This window comes from Pipistrellus hanaki, assembly GCF_964339955.1.
Source record: "Pipistrellus hanaki genome assembly, chromosome: 1".
Lineage (NCBI taxonomy): Eukaryota > Metazoa > Chordata > Mammalia > Chiroptera > Vespertilionidae > Pipistrellus > Pipistrellus hanaki.
In genome coordinates, this window is record NC_140503.1 from 143643924 (window position 1) to 143663206 (window position 19283).

Sequence of the window (19283 nt, forward strand, 5' to 3'; positions counted from 1 at the left end):
GTGAGTAATACTACAGTGAACAAGGAAGTTCAAATAGCTCTTCAAGATTCAGATTTGATTTCCTTTGGATATATACCCACTAGTAATTGCTGGATCATATGGTAATTCTATTTTTAATTTTTTGAGGAACCTCCATAGTGTTTTCCATAGTGGCTGCACCAGTTTACTTTCCCACCAACAGCACCGAGAGGGTTCTTTATGTAGTTTATTTAAGAAAATAATCTTAGGTAGTACTCTTAAAATAAACCTCAACATTATTTTTAACTATATCATCAAGGGAAGAGATCAGTAAGTATTAGATAAATCATCCCTTCCTCTTTCGTACTAATTTTTGCCATAGTTCTTGTGCTTCTAATTGGAATCTCGGAGTTGGGAAGTGGAAATGATCAAAAATTTTATTAATGACCCCAGAAATATCTTAAATAATTAGGACATGACAGCACTTGAGTTATATTAACCCAAGACCACACTATTGTCTAGATGGAAAAATTACCTCATATTCTATTATCTCAAATATGCTTATCTGAATTGGCTAAGCCAACTCTTAGATATAGATACATGATTTGCATCTATTAGCCTAGCCCCAACCACACAGTGTGAGAAATAATAAATGTGCACCGTATTTCCAGTATCTCATAGGGTCAAGAGGTCAAATAAGACAATGTAGCATCTGCTTCACATCCATAAAGCCAAGAAAAATAAAATTACTATAGCTGCTTATCAAAGGATAATTGCCGGTTCCCTTATTCAGTTCCATGCCCAACCAAAAGTGATCATTTCAATATCCAAAATTTAGCATTATTTCGGGGGGGGAAAGGAGTGGACAAATAAAATGGGAGAGAGAAAAAGACTTCTCAGATTGAGCTTCACCAGAGCATTAGCAGACTCACGCCAACTGTTCAGTCCCCATTATGAACTTAAAACTCACGAAGGCCAAAATTTCACATCAAGAAAATTAGCTGTCTTGAAACGTGCTCCTTGCAGAATCTTGCTGAGCCCAGTTTTCTTAGCTTCCTGCTTCTCCCAGAACCTGAGTCCCAGGACATCCGGAGACAAACATGTTTCTCTTCACCTGTTCTCAGCTTTTCGGTGATTGGCCTTACCCTGCACTTCTCTGTGGCAGATCAGAAATCCCTCTCCTTCATCCTTCTCCTGACTTCCTCTGGACACACCTACCAGCCTCTTCAAAGAAAACACGATGGAGTGGCACCACGAGAGCCTGCCACTTCCAGACACCCCCAGCCCTAGACATGAATACTACCACTAACCAGAGGAATGACAGAAATGCAAGAGTGCTGCCCCTCCACCCGGGCGTGCCACCCACAAAGGCAGCTGAGCCTGCAGTCATGGTCCCAAATCCTGTCCCAGCAAATCATGACCCACATGGATGTGGCCCTTTGTCTCCTCTGGTTGTGCCTTTTGAGGCACCCCATTCTCTCCGCCTAGGATTGCTCTCACCAATCCCAGCCCTACAAACTGTTAGCCTCTTTAGTGCAAAGTAACTTACTATCCACACGGGACTATACCTATAAAAATTGAAGTTTGAGGTCCCAGACACACCCGACCAGCAAATGATGCCCGTTATCTAATAAAATGATTTTCAATGCTGGCTACACAATAGAATCACCTGGCAGGCTTTAAAAACAAACAAACAACAAGAAGAACAAAACCTGGAGCTCCATCCTAAGAAACTGTTTCTTGGCCCAGAGTATCACTCTTTTCCAAAAGCACCCTGATGATCCTGTGACTTCATAACCCCTGGTCCAGTATGGTATCCTGCCACTTCCACCAGGAGCGTGCTCAGTGCCTCTAGATTCATCATTTCCATTTGCCCTCAGGCCTCTCCCAAAGCTGCAGCTTTGCAGTCTACACTAGGACCTTAACCAGCCAAGTGCCGTACCCTGCAGGCTCACTCACTAACACTGCCAAAGCCCTGCCTGATGGAGAGCAAAAGGTAGACTGCAGCCTGAACTCCGCATGCCTGGTTCGCTTGTGTTCCGCCATATCTTCTCCATGGGTAGCGTGGCTTTTTTCACAAGATGGAAACCACCCCTGTACATTCCCAGCCCTTTCTTCCTCCCTGACCTGTCAGGCTATAGCCACAGAGATGCGTGACCTAATCACTGCACGTGGCCACCATATCCGGGTCCTCATTCCCTTCAGGTGTCAATAATGAAAGAGGATGGAGAAGGGAGAACGTCTCTTCTAATTCCTGATGAATTCAGAAGTCCTGAACTGCTTCCGTAGTAGCCATCCATTCCACATGATATTGCTTGTTACTCGCTCCTCCACTAAACTACAAGCACTGCAAAAACTGGAGCAGCGCCTGGTCCTTAGTAGGTGCTCCCTGAATGTGTGATTGATAACTGAATGAGCAAATGAATGACCAGCTGGAGAAGAGGAGCTGTTGCATGATCGGAGTGGAAAAGATGAAGCGATTGCCTTGCTGTTTGAGCCCATATGGAACACACATATGGAACCACATGCAGAGAATCAGAGGAGCAGAACTCACAATTTTAACCTGAAAACTCAACATTTGTTCTTTTTCATCTCCCTGATGATTAGCGACTTTGAGCAGGTTTTCATATGTCTCTTGGCCTTCCTTCTGTCTTCTTTCGAAAAGTATCTATTTAGGTCAGTTGCCCTTTTTTTTTTTAAATACAGTATATTTTATTGATTTTTCACAGAGAGGAAGAGAGAGAGATAGTTAGAAACATCTATGAGAGAGAATCATCGATCAGCTGCCTCTTGCACACCCCCCACTGGGGATGTGCCCGCAACCAACGTACATGTCCTTGCCCGGAATCGAACCTGGGACCTTTCAGTCTGCAGGCCGACGCTCTATCCACTGAGCCAAACCGGTCCCAGCGAGTTGCCCATTTTTTGATTAGGTTGTTTATCTTTTTGTTAAGTAACGCTTGTTCTTTTTCATTACTTGAGCACAACCTTGCTTTCTTCTTCAAGGCACCTACCCTTTTCTTACGTCTTTATACTCCGTCTCTGGTTTTCTTCTTAGACCCCACACAGCAGCGCCCTGCTTGCCCTTGTCTTCCCCATTTCCAGCTCCTGCAGCCCATCCTCTGTCCTCCTCACAGCAACTGGGGGAACTCCTCCCAGCTCTACCGCATAGTGTAAGGGAGATTAGGTAAATGCGCAGCAAGTCCTTGCTTACTCTTTTTCAGACTTCTTCAGTGTTGTGAAAGTACTGAGCACTAAGACTGCTTATCCACAAGGCATTTTGAGTGATGGCATGTTTATCTTAGAATTCTACCCTAGATGGTAATTGTACTGACACAAATGGGAGAAAGAAGCCAAGGTGTTTCAATAATCATATGGTGCCAAAGGCTGTGCTGCAGCACATGACTCGGGCCGCTGAGCCCAGTGCCTCTGTTCTTAAGGACTGGGTAGAAAGAGAAATATCGAGAACAGGATGAAGAGCAGCTCACTCTAGGTAACTTGATACCTTTTGAAATACTGATGCATTCTTGCTATTCAGCGTTAATTACCATTAAGGATTCCCTCTGTGGCTGTAAGGAATGTAGGATCTGAAGTGTGAACAGCCATTTGAATCTCTGCAAAGGCACTGGAGAAGATGGAGAAGATTGGCAGGGTCAGGAGTATGGGGTCCCGTTTATGTGAGTTGTTTCGAAGACTACTGAGTCCCAGTCCAGCAGCATCTAGTCCCCCTACGTGCCGATACCTTTATGCTTTTGGCTTAAGATAATATTTTTCAAACTATTGTCCATGGACTACCTGCTTTAGAACAGTATAGTGGTGTTAGAAATAGAACACCACATTCCTGAGCCCCAGATCAACAGAGCAGAATCTCTGGGGGTGAGGTCTTGAACTTCCTTGACCAAACGACTCAGCTCATCCTTTTGAACCATGAAGTCTAGACTGCTTGGTTGAGACTTGCCAGCTATTAAGTTTCAAATACTTCCAAAAAGCAATAGCAATATGAGCAGATATAAAAATCTGAGATCAGGTTATGATAAAGTAATTAAAAATAATGTGAGGACACAAATATCCAAGGGAAGGACTAGGACACCACCAAGGGGAGAGCCCTTTACGTCATCCTTTTGTGCCAGGTTATATGTCATTGGTCATAGTTTAGTTCAGTTCCAAGAGCACATATTGAGTCCTTCTATGTGCCTGGCACTAGGGATAAAGAGAAACAGAACAGACTCACAATCCTAGGGGAGTGTACAGTTTGGGAAAGGAAGCAGGCCCAGAGGGCTGAGAAGAAGGGCTCCTATGAGATAAGAAGGTAGGTAGATCGATAAAGCTCCTACGGCAATGGAAGCCTGTGGGATCCCTTAACACAACCCAGGTGGTTCAGGGCCCACTCAGAGTCCGGTTTCTGGAGAAGGACACACACTAAAATGAAGAAGCTAGAAAATAGTTAATTTGGGAAAATGAGGGCCAGGCGGGAGTCCACCTCTAGGGGAGGACTACTCCATGCTCTGGCCTTTTACCATTCCTTTTATTGAGATTCTGAGACAAAGACATCTCTTAGGCAGAAAATTCCAACAACAGAAAATCAACAATAATTTACATATGATTAACAAATTAAAGTTGCCTCAACTACCTCTAGCTCCCACCTTTCAGAGCCATCAAGGTTGGCTAGCTCTTTTTACATTTTACTACCAGGGAACAATGTTTGGTTTCGGTTAGCCAGCTCTTTTTACATTTTACCACCAGTGACTCAAACTAGAGTCAATGAGTTAATGGCTTCGGCCATTCAGAGCCATCAAGGTTGGCCAGCTCCCTTTACATTTTATTACCAGTGACAAAGTTCGGTTTCGGTTTCTGGCAGAAGCTAAGGAGAAAGTAAACAAACGGGACTATTTCGGTTTCTGGCAGAAGCTAAGGAGAAAGTAAACAAACGGGACTACATCAAAATAAAAAGCTTCTGCCCAGCAAAAGAAACCTTCAGCAAAACCACAAGAAAGCCCACTACATGGGAGAACATATTTGCCAGTGTTATCACCGATAAGGGTTCAATCTCTAACATTTATTCTCAAACACACAACTTAACAAAAGGAAGATAAACAACCCAATCAAAAAATGGGCAAAGGACCTAAATAGACACTTTTCAAAAGAGGACATACAAAGGCCAAGAGACATATGAAAACATGCTAATTATCCGAGAGACGCAAATCAAAACGACAGTGAGGTATCAAATCACACCTGTCAAAATGGCTATCATCAAGAAATCAACAAATGATGAGTGCTGGCAAGAATGCAGAGAAAAAGAAACCCTCCTGCACTGCTGGTGGGAATGCAGACCGGTGCAGCCACTGTGGAGAACAATATAGCATTTCCTCAAAACACTAAAAATGGAACTCCCATTTGACCCAGTGATCCCACTTCTAGGAATATATCCCAAGAAACTAGAAACACCAATCAAAAGGACATATACACGCTTATGTTCATAGCAGCACAATTTACAATAGCTAAGATTTAGAAACAGCCTAAGTGCAGATGAGTGGATTAAAAACCTGTGGTACATCAGTGAAATACTACACTGATGTAGAAAGGAAGGAACGCCTACCATTTGTAACAGCATGGATGGACCTGGAGAACATTATGCTAAGCGAAATAAGTCAATTGGAGAAAGATAAATATCACATGATCTCACTCATTTGTGGAATATAATAAACAACATAAACTGACGAACAAAAACAGATCCAGAGACAGAGAAGCATCGATCAGACTGTCAAACTTGGAGGGAAGGTAGGGGAGGGAGGGGTAGAGATCAATGGACACAGACACTAGGAGGGTGAAGGCATGAGCAGGTGGAGAGGCAATGGGGGTGGGGGGGTAAAGACACATATGTAATACCCTAATCCAGGGGTCTTCAAACTTTTTAAAGTGGGGGCCAGATCACGGTCCCTCAGAGAGCTGGAGGGCCGGACTATATGAACTACTAATTCCTACTGTAACACCTCGGCTGCGCTCACTGCCCAAAAAACCTGGCGGGCCGGATCAGACTCCTCTGCGGGCTGCATGTGGCCCGCGGGCCTTAGTTTGAAGACCCCTGCTCAATAAAGAAAACACATACTATATATATATATATATATATATATATATATATATATATATATATATATATATATTTTTTTTTTTTTTTTTTTTTTAAGGAAGAAGTTAGGTAGATAGGTAAGGGTAGGAGAGCTTTTGAGGAGAAAATAAAGGTGGGGCCAGGAGTTGGCAGGAAATGGACCATGTTCCCAACAGGGTGACCTGCACAACCAAAGGTATGAGGAATGAAGAAAAATAATCAGTGATCCTGGGTAGGTAGACATGATCCAGATTGGGGAGACATGTGGATGTCTTCATAACTTCAAAGTCCTTTTTTTTTGCTAGACATCTAGAAGACTCCCTTCAAATTCATTCAAGCTTATGGTCTCAAACTGTATATTGCAGCTGCTCCAAAAACCTATTACAACCAGTTTATAGGTTCTTTCTGGGACATTGTGGGTTCGATTTCCATAACTAACAAGTTGGCAATAATATAAAAAATTGTTTAATATACCCCTGGCCGGATGGCTCGGTTAGTTAAAACATTGTCCCATATGCCAAAAGGTTTCAGGTTCAATTCCCGGTCAAGGCACATATCTAGGTTGTGGGTTTGATACCTGGTTGGGTTGTGTATGAGATGCAAACAGTCAATGTTTCTCTCATGTCGATCTCTCTCTCCCCCTACCCTTCCTCTCTTTCTGAAAAATCAATAAAAATATATCCTTGGATGAGGATAAAAAATGTTAAATATAGATTTGAGAATTTTTTGACTGTCATTGGAAACATACATGAAAAATAGGAATGTTAATCACCTCTTGAAAGAGATTTTGAGAACAGAGGTAGGAGAAATTTACCTCTCACTGTATACCCTTTTATGCTGTTTGAATTGTTTACATGAATATTTATTGCCTATCCAAACAAGTTTAAAAGAGAACTAAAGAGACACATTTATTTCATAGCATAAAGAAGTTGTGTGTCAACATGTGGTAATTTAATTTTTATTTAAAACCAAATTAACGTTGCCACAGTGACAGAAATAGTATTTTTAGTTTTGTTTTTCACAGCTTGAGAAAAATCATGGGATTGGGCAAATACAAATTTTGTAAATCCCCTATAAAACCGGCCTCTTTTTTTTTTTTTTCCAGTTTGCAGCACATCTTGTGAAGATGAAATATCCAAGAATCTGTATTCTAGATGGTGGCATTAATAAGATCAAGCCAACAGGCCTCCTCACCGTCCCCTCTCCTCAAATATGAAGAGCCCAGAGGATTACCGTCAAAAGGACGGAGGGGCATCAGTTCCCAGCAGCACAGCCCAGCCCCTCACAGCCTGGCTGCTCTAAGACAGAAGTCGGCTTCCGGAGTGTTACCTTTCCATAGTGCTGTCAGGAGACTTTTTTTTTTTTTTTTAATCTCATGACCCAGATATTCAACTACCCAGCAACAAACTTGACTGAACATGTGTTGAAAGAATTTTCTTAACAGTGAAATCTGATCATGTATTTTTAGCACATTGCGACAATAAGCCAGAGGAATTGGCTGACAAGGCAGATTTGGCATTATCAAGAAATCTTACTTGCACTAAAAGAGCTGTCTCCCATCGCACTGAAGAGACAGCCCTAACAAGGGCATTTGGAAATATAGGTTGAATGTGAGCTGAAATCATCGTTCCGTGGTAATGAAAAGTGAAAGGCTGTTCATAATGCATTCCTTATAAGTAAATGCTGCATTTGGTAACTCATTTTTGGCCCAGACAAGTTGTGTGTGTGTGTGTGTGTGTGTGTGTGTGTGTGTGTGTGTGCATGTTTAGAGGAAAAAGAATGTAGCTCATTGAAGAAAGTAATAATAATCTACTTACCAAAAAAAATGAAAGAATGAAACCTTTCAAATTAGGTAAAATATTTGTTCGGCTTCTGTAGCAGAAAACCCCAAATAAGAGTGAGTTAGGGTCCTCAAACTTTTTAAAGTGGGGGCCAGATCACGGTCCCTCAGAGAGCTGGAGGGCCGGACTATATGAACTACTAATTCCTACTGTAACACCTCGGCTGCGCTCACTGCCCAAAAAACCTGGCGGGCCGGATCAGACTCCTCTGCGGGCCGCATGTGGCCCGCGGGCCGTAGTTTGAAGACCCCCTGAAACTGTTAAACGAACTAGAACTTTCTTGCTTAGTCAGTCTAGGGACAGTGTACTTTTTCATAATCACTCAAGTGTCTTTTCTCATTGTTTTACCACCCCCAACACACTGTTTCCATCTCATGGATCAAGATGGATGCTCAGCTCTCACCATCACATCTGCATTTTAGAAGGAAGAAAGGAAGGAGGCGGGGAGGGAAGAAAGGAAGGAAAAAAATATGGAGGGGAGAAAGAAGGAAGGAAGAAAATATGATAAAGAAGGGAAAATGTGCTTCTCTAATAACAAAAACCAGAAGTTGCACATGTTACTTCCGCTTATATACCATTGGCCAGAACTTAGATATATGGCCACACCTACCTATAAAGAAAACTAGGAATATAGTCTAACTCTGTGGTTGGGAAACTGTGGCTCACAAGCCACATGCGGCTCTTTGGCCCCTTGAGTGTGGCTCTTCCACAAAATACCACAGCCTGGGTAAGTCTATTTTGAAGAAGTGGCGTTAAAAGAAGTTTAAGTTTAAAAAATTTGGATCTCAAAAGAAATTTCAATCGTTGTACTGTTGATATTTGGCTTTGTTGACTAATGAGTTTGCTGACCACTGATCTAACTAAAACATGTTCTTTCATCTTTAACTTATGTTCCTCTTTAGTGTTAGAACTACCTATGCACAATATTTTAATAAGAGCCTCACTTCAACTTTCTGGGCATGGTTTTATTGTTGCTGTTTTTATTGAGTTTCTGTATTTTTTTTTTAATTGAGATAATTTACATACCATAAAATTCACTTTTTAAAATGTACAACTCAGTGTTTTTTAGTATGTTCACAAAATTGTGCAACCACCAAATTCCAGCGCATTTCCATCACCCCAATAAAGAAAACCTGTACCTATTAGCAGTCATTTCCCCTTAACCCTTTCCAAGGTCTTCGATTTAATTTTTTGTATATAAAGTGCAATTGATTTCCAACTTTATTCTTGCATGTGGGTATCAAGTTGCCCCGTGGGCCATTTCATTTTGTTTGTTTTTCTCAATTAAATTATAGTAATTCACCAAATATGTTTTGATATCTACTACTAGTATGTGCAAGACACTGACATAACTAATAATTATTCTGAGATATCCTACATTATATACAAATAAAAATTGTAAGAATAAATGAGAAAACAAAATTTTGCCACAGTTTCTCTAACATCATTTTTGGACTGTCATCTTCCCTGGTTAGAGAAGTGTTAAATCCTCTTATCCTTTCCTTCCATCTTTGATGACTTCTGTGGCTTCATGGTCATAAGGCAGCACTGGTGATCATTTAGAAAGAGGGTCTGAGTCCTAACTTAGCCTTACTGGAGAAGCAGAAGGATGGAGGGGTGGGAATTTGGATTACATGGGTGGAAGGTAGTGAGAGAGAATAAAGACCATGTGCTGGAGGAGAGCTGTGTGAGAAGATAATAGTAACTAACCATCACAACTTTGCATTTGATCTTTCTTAAAACTTGATACATGCTGAAAAAAATGGAAGGTTACTAAACATTCAAATTATAAAAAACATTTAATATTCTCAGCAGTAAAATATAATAAGAAATACATAAATTCACTGCCAGGTGTACATACAGAGCATGGTATTTGATAACAGATGGTTTTAACAATATTGACCTCAACAATTATTTGTTGAATTAAACTGTATAAACAATTTATAGAGTTAATTGTAATTATATTATTGACTTCTACACTATCATTGTCACTGTTTTTTGTTATTTTTCTAGCATCGTCAGTCTCTTCTTCCTGGAATGCCCTTAAGACATTTACTAGCCCCATAAACACACACACCCTGTCTCCCTCTTCATAATTCTTCATCAGTAGCATCTCCTCTAGACTCAGACTTTCCCATGCTACCTTAAGTGCCTCAAATCTGTCAAAGTGTTTCATTTATCCTAGTAATAATAGACTTATTACATTATTTTGCAATTATCTGTTCACATTTGGGCCTGATATTAAAATATGAGCTCCTTTAAGGTCAGAGACCATAATGTACAATTCTTTGTTCTTTTCACCAACCATTGCACTGGAGATGCTTGATAAATGTAAAAGTGAATTGAATGGAATCTCTAGCTTTGGGATTTTAGGATCTCTTATAAATAGAAAAATATTAAAGCAACCCAGGTAATTTTTTTCAAGTGTCAAACTTACCTGGTACCTAATGAAGAAAAATAAATTAAAACTCAATTCACTGAGTGAAGAAAGGATCTCTAATGTACCACCCAGCTCTAACATGTTATAATCCTAGAAGTTGAAACAGATAACTTCCAGCAACAGGGTAGGCTAAACTAGTTGCATCCCTTTTCCAAAACACAGAAATTCCAAATTAAAAAATAATATTAAAAATATTACCAAAGTTGAAAAAAATCAGAAATTCCTTGATGTCAGATCAAAAGAGAAACTGACACACTATCAGGCCCATAGGATAACCGATATTAATATAAGACCTTGAAAACTGAGGTTTTAACATGCACAGGAGCCTGGAAGACACAGCCATGAGCCTTGAGTTTTATTAGGACCACAATGTGACAGTCTCAAAGAACTCTGTTCCTTGAAATGACTAGAAATAACTTCCCACCAAATCGGGAAGCTACAAGGGGAGGTTGTCCTGGTCTGGTATTCTGAGTGAAGGAATTCAGATCTGATGTAGACAGATGGAGGTATTCAATGGAAAGGCTGAGGTAAGTCTCCGGATTGGGACAGGCTTTAGGGCACATGTGTCAAACACAAGGCCTGCGGGCCAAATCCAGCCGGCCAGGCCTTGCAATGTGGCCCGCACCGCGCTGTCATCACTGCACTCCTCTGTCAGTTTATGACATTGTCAGTTTATGACTGTTCAGTAAACCATTCGGCCCGCGATTTAGGCTGGATTTTAGATTTTGGCCCCTTCTCTGATTGAGTTCGACACCCCTACTTTAGGGCATGTGTTCATCTGACTATTTAAAAATGAGCACAGTGAGTTACATCAAACGTGTGGAAAGCGTAGATGGTGCCAGATCTTGTTTGACTCCTCTCTTTACTCCTCCCAATAATTACAAAAAACAATAATATGGTGCATCCTCGCTAATGGATCTTACACAGGGGTCTCACTCGGCCAAATCCACTCTAAGGGGAGATGACAGCTGTAGGGTGAGGGTGTTTCCTTCCATCAGAGTCATAGTGCTCCCACTGGTATACATGCTGGCTTTACAAATGCCTGCTGCTAACCAAATAATGCCCTTTTACATGAATAAACATTAAGTAAGCCAAAGAGTGGAAGCAAATGATTGTATCTGAAATATATTTTTGGTGTGTATTTAAACAAAGACCCTTCACAACTGCCAATTTAGATATTATATGGAAGAGCAACAGAGAAATGTTACAACCTTAACTGTCAGACACTAGCAATTTAACATATGCAGTTGTTCTCACACAACCTTTAGGTTTTGCAATCCAGTTTTATCTCATTTATTATTAGAAACTAGATGCCTGGTGCATCAAATTCTTGCACTCTGGGGGCAGGGGGTCCCCTCAGACTGGCCTGTGACCTCTTACAGTCCAGGAGCTCGGCAATGGATCACTCCACAGAGGTAGGCCCTGCCCCACCACCACCACCACCACCAAAGTGCTGCTGCAGGGTAGCCTGGGCCTCCCTCTTTGGGGCAATCATGGACCCACCCCCTGATTAATCCATCTCCTTGCTGTTTGGCCATTCGGTCAATTTGCATATTATACTTTTATTATTATAGATAGTAAATATTATAAATACGCTATTTAAAAAGTTAGCTACCCAATCTTGAAAAAGAAGAACAAAGTAGGAGGGATCACAATACCAGATATAAGGCTATATTACAAAGCCACTATTCTCAAAACTGCCTGGTACTGGCGCAAGAATAGATATATAGACCAGTGGAACAGAACAGAGAATCCAGAAATCAACCCAAGCCATTTTGCTCAGTTAATATTTGACAAAGGAGGCAAGAACATACAATGGAGTCAAGACAGTCTCTTCAATAAATAATGTTGGGAAAATTTGACAGATACATGCAAAAAAAAAAAAAAATGAAACTAGATCACCAACTTACACCATTCACAAAAATAAACTCAAAATGTATCAATATAAAGGGCTTAAACATAAGATGCGTAATCATAATAATACTAGAGGAATCCACAGGCAACAAAATCTCAGACATTTGTCATAGCAATATCCTTACTGATACAGCTCTTAGGGCAATGGAAACTAAAGAGAAAATAAACAAATGGGACTACATCAAAATAAAAAGCTTTTGCATAACAAAAGAAACCATCAACAAGACAAGAAAGCCCACTGCATAGGAAAACATATGTGACAGTGTTATCTCCAATAAGAGATTAATCTCCAAAATTTATAGAGAACTCCTACAACTTAACAAAAGGAAGACAATCTAATCAAAAAATGGGCAAAGGACCAAAATAGTATGGAGTCAAAAAATTAAAAATAGAATATCCATTTGACCCCATAATCCCACTTTTAGTACTATATTCCAAGAAAACAGAAACACCAATCAGAAAGGATATATGTACCCCTATGTTCAAAGCAGCACAATTTACAATAGCTAAGATTTGGACACAGCCTAAGTGCCCATCAGCAGATGAGTGGATTAGAAAACTGTGGTACATCTACACATGGAATACTTCACTGCGGTAAAAAAGAAATAATTCTTACTATTTGCAACAGCATGGATGAGCATTATCCTAAATGAAATAAGCCAGTCAGAGAAAGATAAATATCATATGATCTCACTCATTTGTGGAATATAATAAACAACATAAACGGATTAACAAAAACAGAACCAGGGTCATAAAAGCATTGAATAGACTGTCCAACCTATGAGGGAAGGCAGGGGGTGAAGGGGTAAGAGATCAACCAAAGGACTTGTATGCATGCATATGAGCATAACCAATTAGCACAAATGGGGGAGGGGGCGGTGAGGGCATGTGCTGGTGGTTGGGGGTGGCTGAGGAGAGGTCAATGGGGAGAAAAGGAGACTTATGTAATACATTAAACAATAAAGAACAAAATTTTTATTTTAAAATATATTTTATTGATTTTTTTACAGAGAGGATGGGAAAGGGATAGAAACATTGATGAGAGAGAAACATTAATCAGCTGCCTCCTGCACACCCCCTACCTGGGATGTGTTCACAACCAAGGTACATGCCCTTGACTGGAATAGAACCTGGAACCCTTGAGTCCACAGACCAACGCTCTATCCACTGAGCCAAACCAGTCAGGGCAAGAACTTCATTTTTTTAAAAAAGTAGATGAAGGTTTATAGTCTGATTTTTTTTTAAAAAAATGTTAGCTATCCTTTTTAAAAGTTACATGCATTTTATATTTTCTGAGTAATTTTCTTGTTACTAATGGGAAACAAAAATAAGTTTCTAGGATTAATAAAAAAATTAACATATGGATTATCTCAGGTGGTAATGTTTTAACTTGCAATTCCATTGTTACAGTTTTTAAGAATAGAATATGTACTATTTTTTTTAAGTTACAGATATATACAAGGACAGTCAGTAATATTTTCAAAAGTTGAATCTTTTAGTGTGGCAGAAAGCAATATTTAGAAATATGATCTAATGCTGTAAATGCATTTGTTATAGCTCCCAAATTAGTCTTAAGCCAAGACAGGGCAGTGTTTAACCTTCACTGCCCAGGGGATTGATAATGGCAATACAGTGCCCTGGTACCCATCTACACATGGTTTATCGGTCACAGTGAGCATTAGAATAGAACAGCGTTATTGAAATGCTGCAGATAATGTAAACTAAAAATGGGTCCTGTGAAAGGAACGAGAAAGTTTATTACAGAATGCCAATCTAAGAGGAGAAATTAAGCCTTAAGCTATAAATATCACAATCTAACTATGGAATCCTAAATTTTCCAAGATCCAAGTTTACACTTCCTGTGACATACAACAACTCTATTAGCATAGTTTTCAGTTCTTTGAGGTAGACGAATTTAGTATTTTAAGGCATATGTTGTGTTGGAACTGGTTCCTACTGGTTGGGAGAGCTGACTATACCCATTTGTTTATTTCTCTGTTTTGAAAGCCAGTCCATAATATTTACCAGAAAACCACTTATTCTAACCATTCCATGGTTATTATATTATCTATAGATTACAAATCATGAATGTAAAAGGAATTTTGAAGTTCATCTAATCCAAACATCATAATTTCAAACAATAAGAATAGTGAAATAATTTTTGCAAAAATCATGTACTAATAAAAGATCCACAATTACAGTTCTGTTTTCCTGGTTTCTAATCCATTTCTCTGCGTACCACAGATACAGGAGGGAGAGGACACCAATTTCAACCCATTACATACTTATTACAGGCCAACCTTAGGTTAGACCTGTGTTCCATGATGTGTGGGATACAAAAAGGAAGCACTGAAAATGTTGATTAAGCTCATTATTGACTCTATGATATAGAAGTGCCACTTAGTATCAGCTCCTAGCAGATGGCACTCACTAGCCCTACTGTATCTTCCCATAAAATAAAGATTTATTTTTTTTAAGAAAAGAGATGCAAAGCCAAATTTGACCTTTGACCTTTGTCTTCTATCTCTTAGCCAGGGACCAAGCTCAAAGAGACTGGAAAGTCTTGGTATCAGTTTCCCTGTTGGAAAGCAGAGGGGAAGCAGCAGAGAGTGGGAGTGGGTAGCTAGTTTCTAGTCTATTAATCATAGAAGAAAGGGAGATCATTTAGGTCATTTATTAACTTAAAATTTTATTTTTATTCTTTGAGATAAACTATCCTGATAATTCTTTTCAGATAGCATATCTTTTCTAAAATTACCTTTAAGATAAGTAATTATCCCATGTAGCCTGCATTCATCCCCATGGACTCTATATAGAGTCAGTCATTAGCGATCAAAAAGGCACATGAGGATACAACTACTGGACTGAGGCCAAGTGAAATGACATGGTAATTTGCATAGTGGTGTGCAATCAAGGAGAGTTGTCATTTGTTTGTTTGTTTAAATATATATTTTTTATTGATTTTGGAGAGGAAAAAGGAGGGAGAGAGATAGAAACACCAATGATGAGAGAAAAATCATTGATCAGCTGCCTCCTGCATGCCCCATACTGGGGATCAAGCCTGCAACCTGGGCATGTGCCCTGACTGGGAATCAAACTGTGACCTGCTGGTTCATAGGTCAAGGCTCAACCACTGAGCCATGCCAGCTGGGTGAGAATCATGGTGTTTTTTTTTAATGGGGAGTGAAGAGTAAAAGCAATCTCTACACTCATACATTATTCTTAATTACATATGGCAACACAAGATGACAGGATAAAACATTACATGTCTGTCCCCCTCCTGCCCTAGCATGACAGCTCTGCAGAGGCCTACTCTGAGCAACTGGTGTAAACAGGCAGAATTCTTTCCAGGGATTTATCCATTTGCTTGCGTATAGCAAAAAAATAAATTAAAGTTATCACAAAATATTGATTCAGAGCTAGGAGATTAGTTTCAGTTATTTACTTTCCCAAATTAGTCTGACAGAGACTGATCAGTGTTGGAAAGCTTTTAACCCTACTTGCGGGCTACTATAGCTCAATGGCTGTACAGTCCCACCAAACTGTGGTGTATCTATGTTTTTTTTGTAACAAGATGTTTTTAAATATCAACACGCCTTATTTTTAATGTCAAATAGTCATTTTGATATATGCCACCCTTTGGAAACTAAAAGTCACAAGATGAGTGTTTTCCTGATAACAAGGTCATTTTAAAAATATCTCTCCCTTTTATACATTAAATTAATATGAATCCTAGACAGATCAAGTCTAACAGCATCCCAGGTAATAGAGAAGAACTACTTCAGATTTCAGAAATAAATATGTCTATATGTATATTTATCTGACTGCTGGTTAACTAGTACTTTATGAAACCTATTGGACATGAAAAGTGCTGTTTGGCTATTTGAGCACATTTTCCAAAATATGTTCACTTTAAATCACATTTTTTAAACTGGTATGTGTACGTGAATAAAATAATTAGGACATGATTTTAATAAATAATTTACATCTTAACTCATTTAAAAATAGATTCTGGAAATGTCATTTTAAAAATGAATTCCATGCAGCAATGTAACAACTATCAATATTTACAATTTCAGTGGTGACTTACATAACTTACATAAAGCAAGATGTTACCTACTTATATAGAAATTACTCCATAAAATGACAGTACTTAACTATATCAGGTGCTCTCTAAATAAGTGTATGACATTCATTCTGAAATGACTTTAAAACTGTTTAAGTAAGTGCAGTGATATCAAAATTCATGTTAAAGTTCATTATGTCAGCCAAATTAATTATATTAAATTGAGAAGAATGAATTAATGAGGAAATTAGTTATTGTAATTATTTAGCCCCTTTAATTAGCTTGTTCTGCCTGGGACATTAACTGAGCATTCTAGAAAGAAAAAGAAAATGCTAGGCATTTATTGTAAAGCCTGATGGAAATTTTATGAGCGTATTACTGGGTGTGTACTTTATTACTTATCAGCTAGGACAAAAGGATCATTTTAGGATATGATCAAAATGCTAAATTAACTATCTGATGCAAATTAGTTGTATAAAAATAACCAAATGAAAACAGTAAATTGTGAAAGGGTCCCACTGACAACTCCAAAGGCTGTAATTTCGAATGTACACCTTTTTCTTCACAAGTCTTGACCCAGGCCATGTTTTCGTTCCTCCCTGAGAGCACACAGTGATTCAGCTCTCTCCAGGGCATGTGAAACCTTACCTCCTCCCTGACGCCTTTCCCTCGAATGGCATGTGTAGTTTTGTTTCCCCAGGTCTTGGAAGGTTGGAATGAGGAAGAACTGTGGACTGAGGTTTCAGGTTGGCTGGTAATTGTTTAGTGTTCATGTTTGGGAAAGGTTGAACTTTTTCAAGGGTCTTTCATTTTCTAGCACTAAATACCCTTAAGCCCATGAGAATCATGGTAAATCCTGCTTCCATTTAGGAAGTTCAGCATCCACTATGGCTGCCTTTAGAGCAGGGTGTCCCAATCTCCCATGCCAGAATTTTACCTTGAGTATAAGAAAATAGGTTTCAAGACCCCAATTTTATCATAGTAAGAGTAAACTGTCCAATAAAGTATCAGGATACAAAATAAATATTCAGAAATAAGTTCCATTTTTAAAAAATAATTTTTTATTGATTTCAGAGAGAAAGGGAAAGGGAGAGAGATAGAAACATCAATGATAAGAGAGAATCATTGATTAGCTGCCTCTGGCACACCCCCTACTGGGGATCTAGCTCGAAATACAGACATGTGCCCTTAATTGGAATTGAACCCAGGACTCTTCAGTTCTCAGGCCGATGCTCTATCCACTGAGCCAAACTGGGTAGGGCAAGTTCCATTTTTATACAACAATAATGCACTATCAGAAAGAGAAATTGAGAAAATAATCCTATTTACAATTGCATTTAAAAAGTACCTTGGAACAAATTTAACCAATTATTTTCTATTCTAGGAAAATTATAAAACATTGAATAAATTGAAGAAGATACAAATAAAATAAAGCATATCCATACTTATGGATAGAAAGAATTAGCATCGTAAAAGTACTACCCAAGGCAACCTTTAGTTTCCATAAAATACCTATCAAAATACCTTTGGTCTTTTTCACAGGGCTAGAACAAATAACCCAAAAACTTATATGGGATCACCAAAGACCCCAAACAGCAACCTTTAAAAAGAACAAAGTTGGAAGAATCACACTACCTGACATGAAACTATACTACTATCAAAACACGATGGCACTGGCATAAAATCGGAAATATAGGTAAGCGGAGCAGACTAGAGAGCCCAGAAACAACCCATGCCTTTATGGTTAATATTTAACAAAGGAGGCAAGAACATACAATGGGTAAAAACAGTGTATTAATGAATAACGTTGGGAAAATTGGACAGATACATGCAAAAAAATGACACCAAACCATCTTCTTACACCATGCACAAGAAGAAATTCAAATGGATAAATACTTAAATGTTAGACCTGAAGCCATTAAAATCATAAATGAAAACATAGGTAGTAAAATCTTGGACATTTCTCATGGTAATATTTTTTCTGATATATCCTGGGCAATGGGGAAACAGAAGAAAATATAAGCAAATCAAACTAAAAAAGTTTTTGGAAACCACCAACAGTAAAGGAAACCATCAACAAAATAAAAAGACAACCTACCTAATGGAAGAAGATAATTGCCAATGATACAGCCAATAAGGGGTTAATATCCAAAGTTTATAAAGAACTCATACAACTCAACACCAAAAAATGAACAATCCAATTTAAAAATGGGCAGAAGACCTGAATAGTCACTTCTTCAAAGTGGACATACAGATGGACAATAGACATATGGAAAGATGTTCGATGCCACTAATCATCTGAGAAATGAAAATCAAAACCACATAATATTACCACCTCACACCTGAGAGAATGGCTTTCATCAATACCTCAACAACAAATAAGTATTAGTGAGGATGTAGAGAAAAGGGTACTCAAGAGCACTGTTGGTGGGAATGCAGATTGGTGCAGCTACTATAAACGGTATAGAGAATCCTCAAACAATTAAAATTAAACTACCTTATGACCCAACAATTCCACTTCTGGGTATATATCCCAAAAAATCAAAAACACTAAATCAAAAAGATATATGCATCCCTATGCTCATAGCAGAGTTACTTAAAATATCTAAGACATGGAAGCAAACCAAATGCCCATCAATAGATGAGAGGATAAAGAAGTTGTAATACACACACACACACACACACACACACACATACACACATACACACAATGGAATATTTATTACTTGGCCATAAAAAATAAAATATTACCATTTGCAACAACATGGTAGACCTAGAAGGTATTATGCTAAGTGAAGTAACTCAGAGAAAGAAAAATACCATATGATTTCACTTGTACTATGTGGAATTCAAAGAATGAAATAAATGAACAAATAAAACATAAACAGCCTTAGAGATGCAAAGAACAAACTAATGGTTTCCAGTTGGAAGAGGGGTTGAGGGCCTGGGTGAAAAAGG

At 38.8% G+C, this 19283-nt stretch overlaps 1 protein-coding gene and 1 long non-coding RNA gene across 4 annotated transcripts in view; both read left to right on the forward strand.

Moving 5' to 3' along the window:
- TBCK (TBC1 domain containing kinase) overlaps positions 1-8344 on the forward strand; it is a 146794-nt gene extending 138450 nt beyond the window's left edge. For all 3 annotated transcript variants that reach the window (XM_084872273.1, XM_084872272.1, XM_084872274.1), the window contains one exon: positions 7170-8344. In XM_084872273.1, the coding sequence (XP_084728399.1) occupies positions 7170-7280 (111 nt within the window). In that variant the 3' untranslated portion in view covers positions 7281-8344. The remainder of the gene's footprint in view (positions 1-7169) is intronic.
- LOC311617055 overlaps positions 1-19283 on the forward strand; it is a 316342-nt gene that overhangs the window by 275385 nt on the left and 21674 nt on the right. The window lies entirely within an intron of this gene.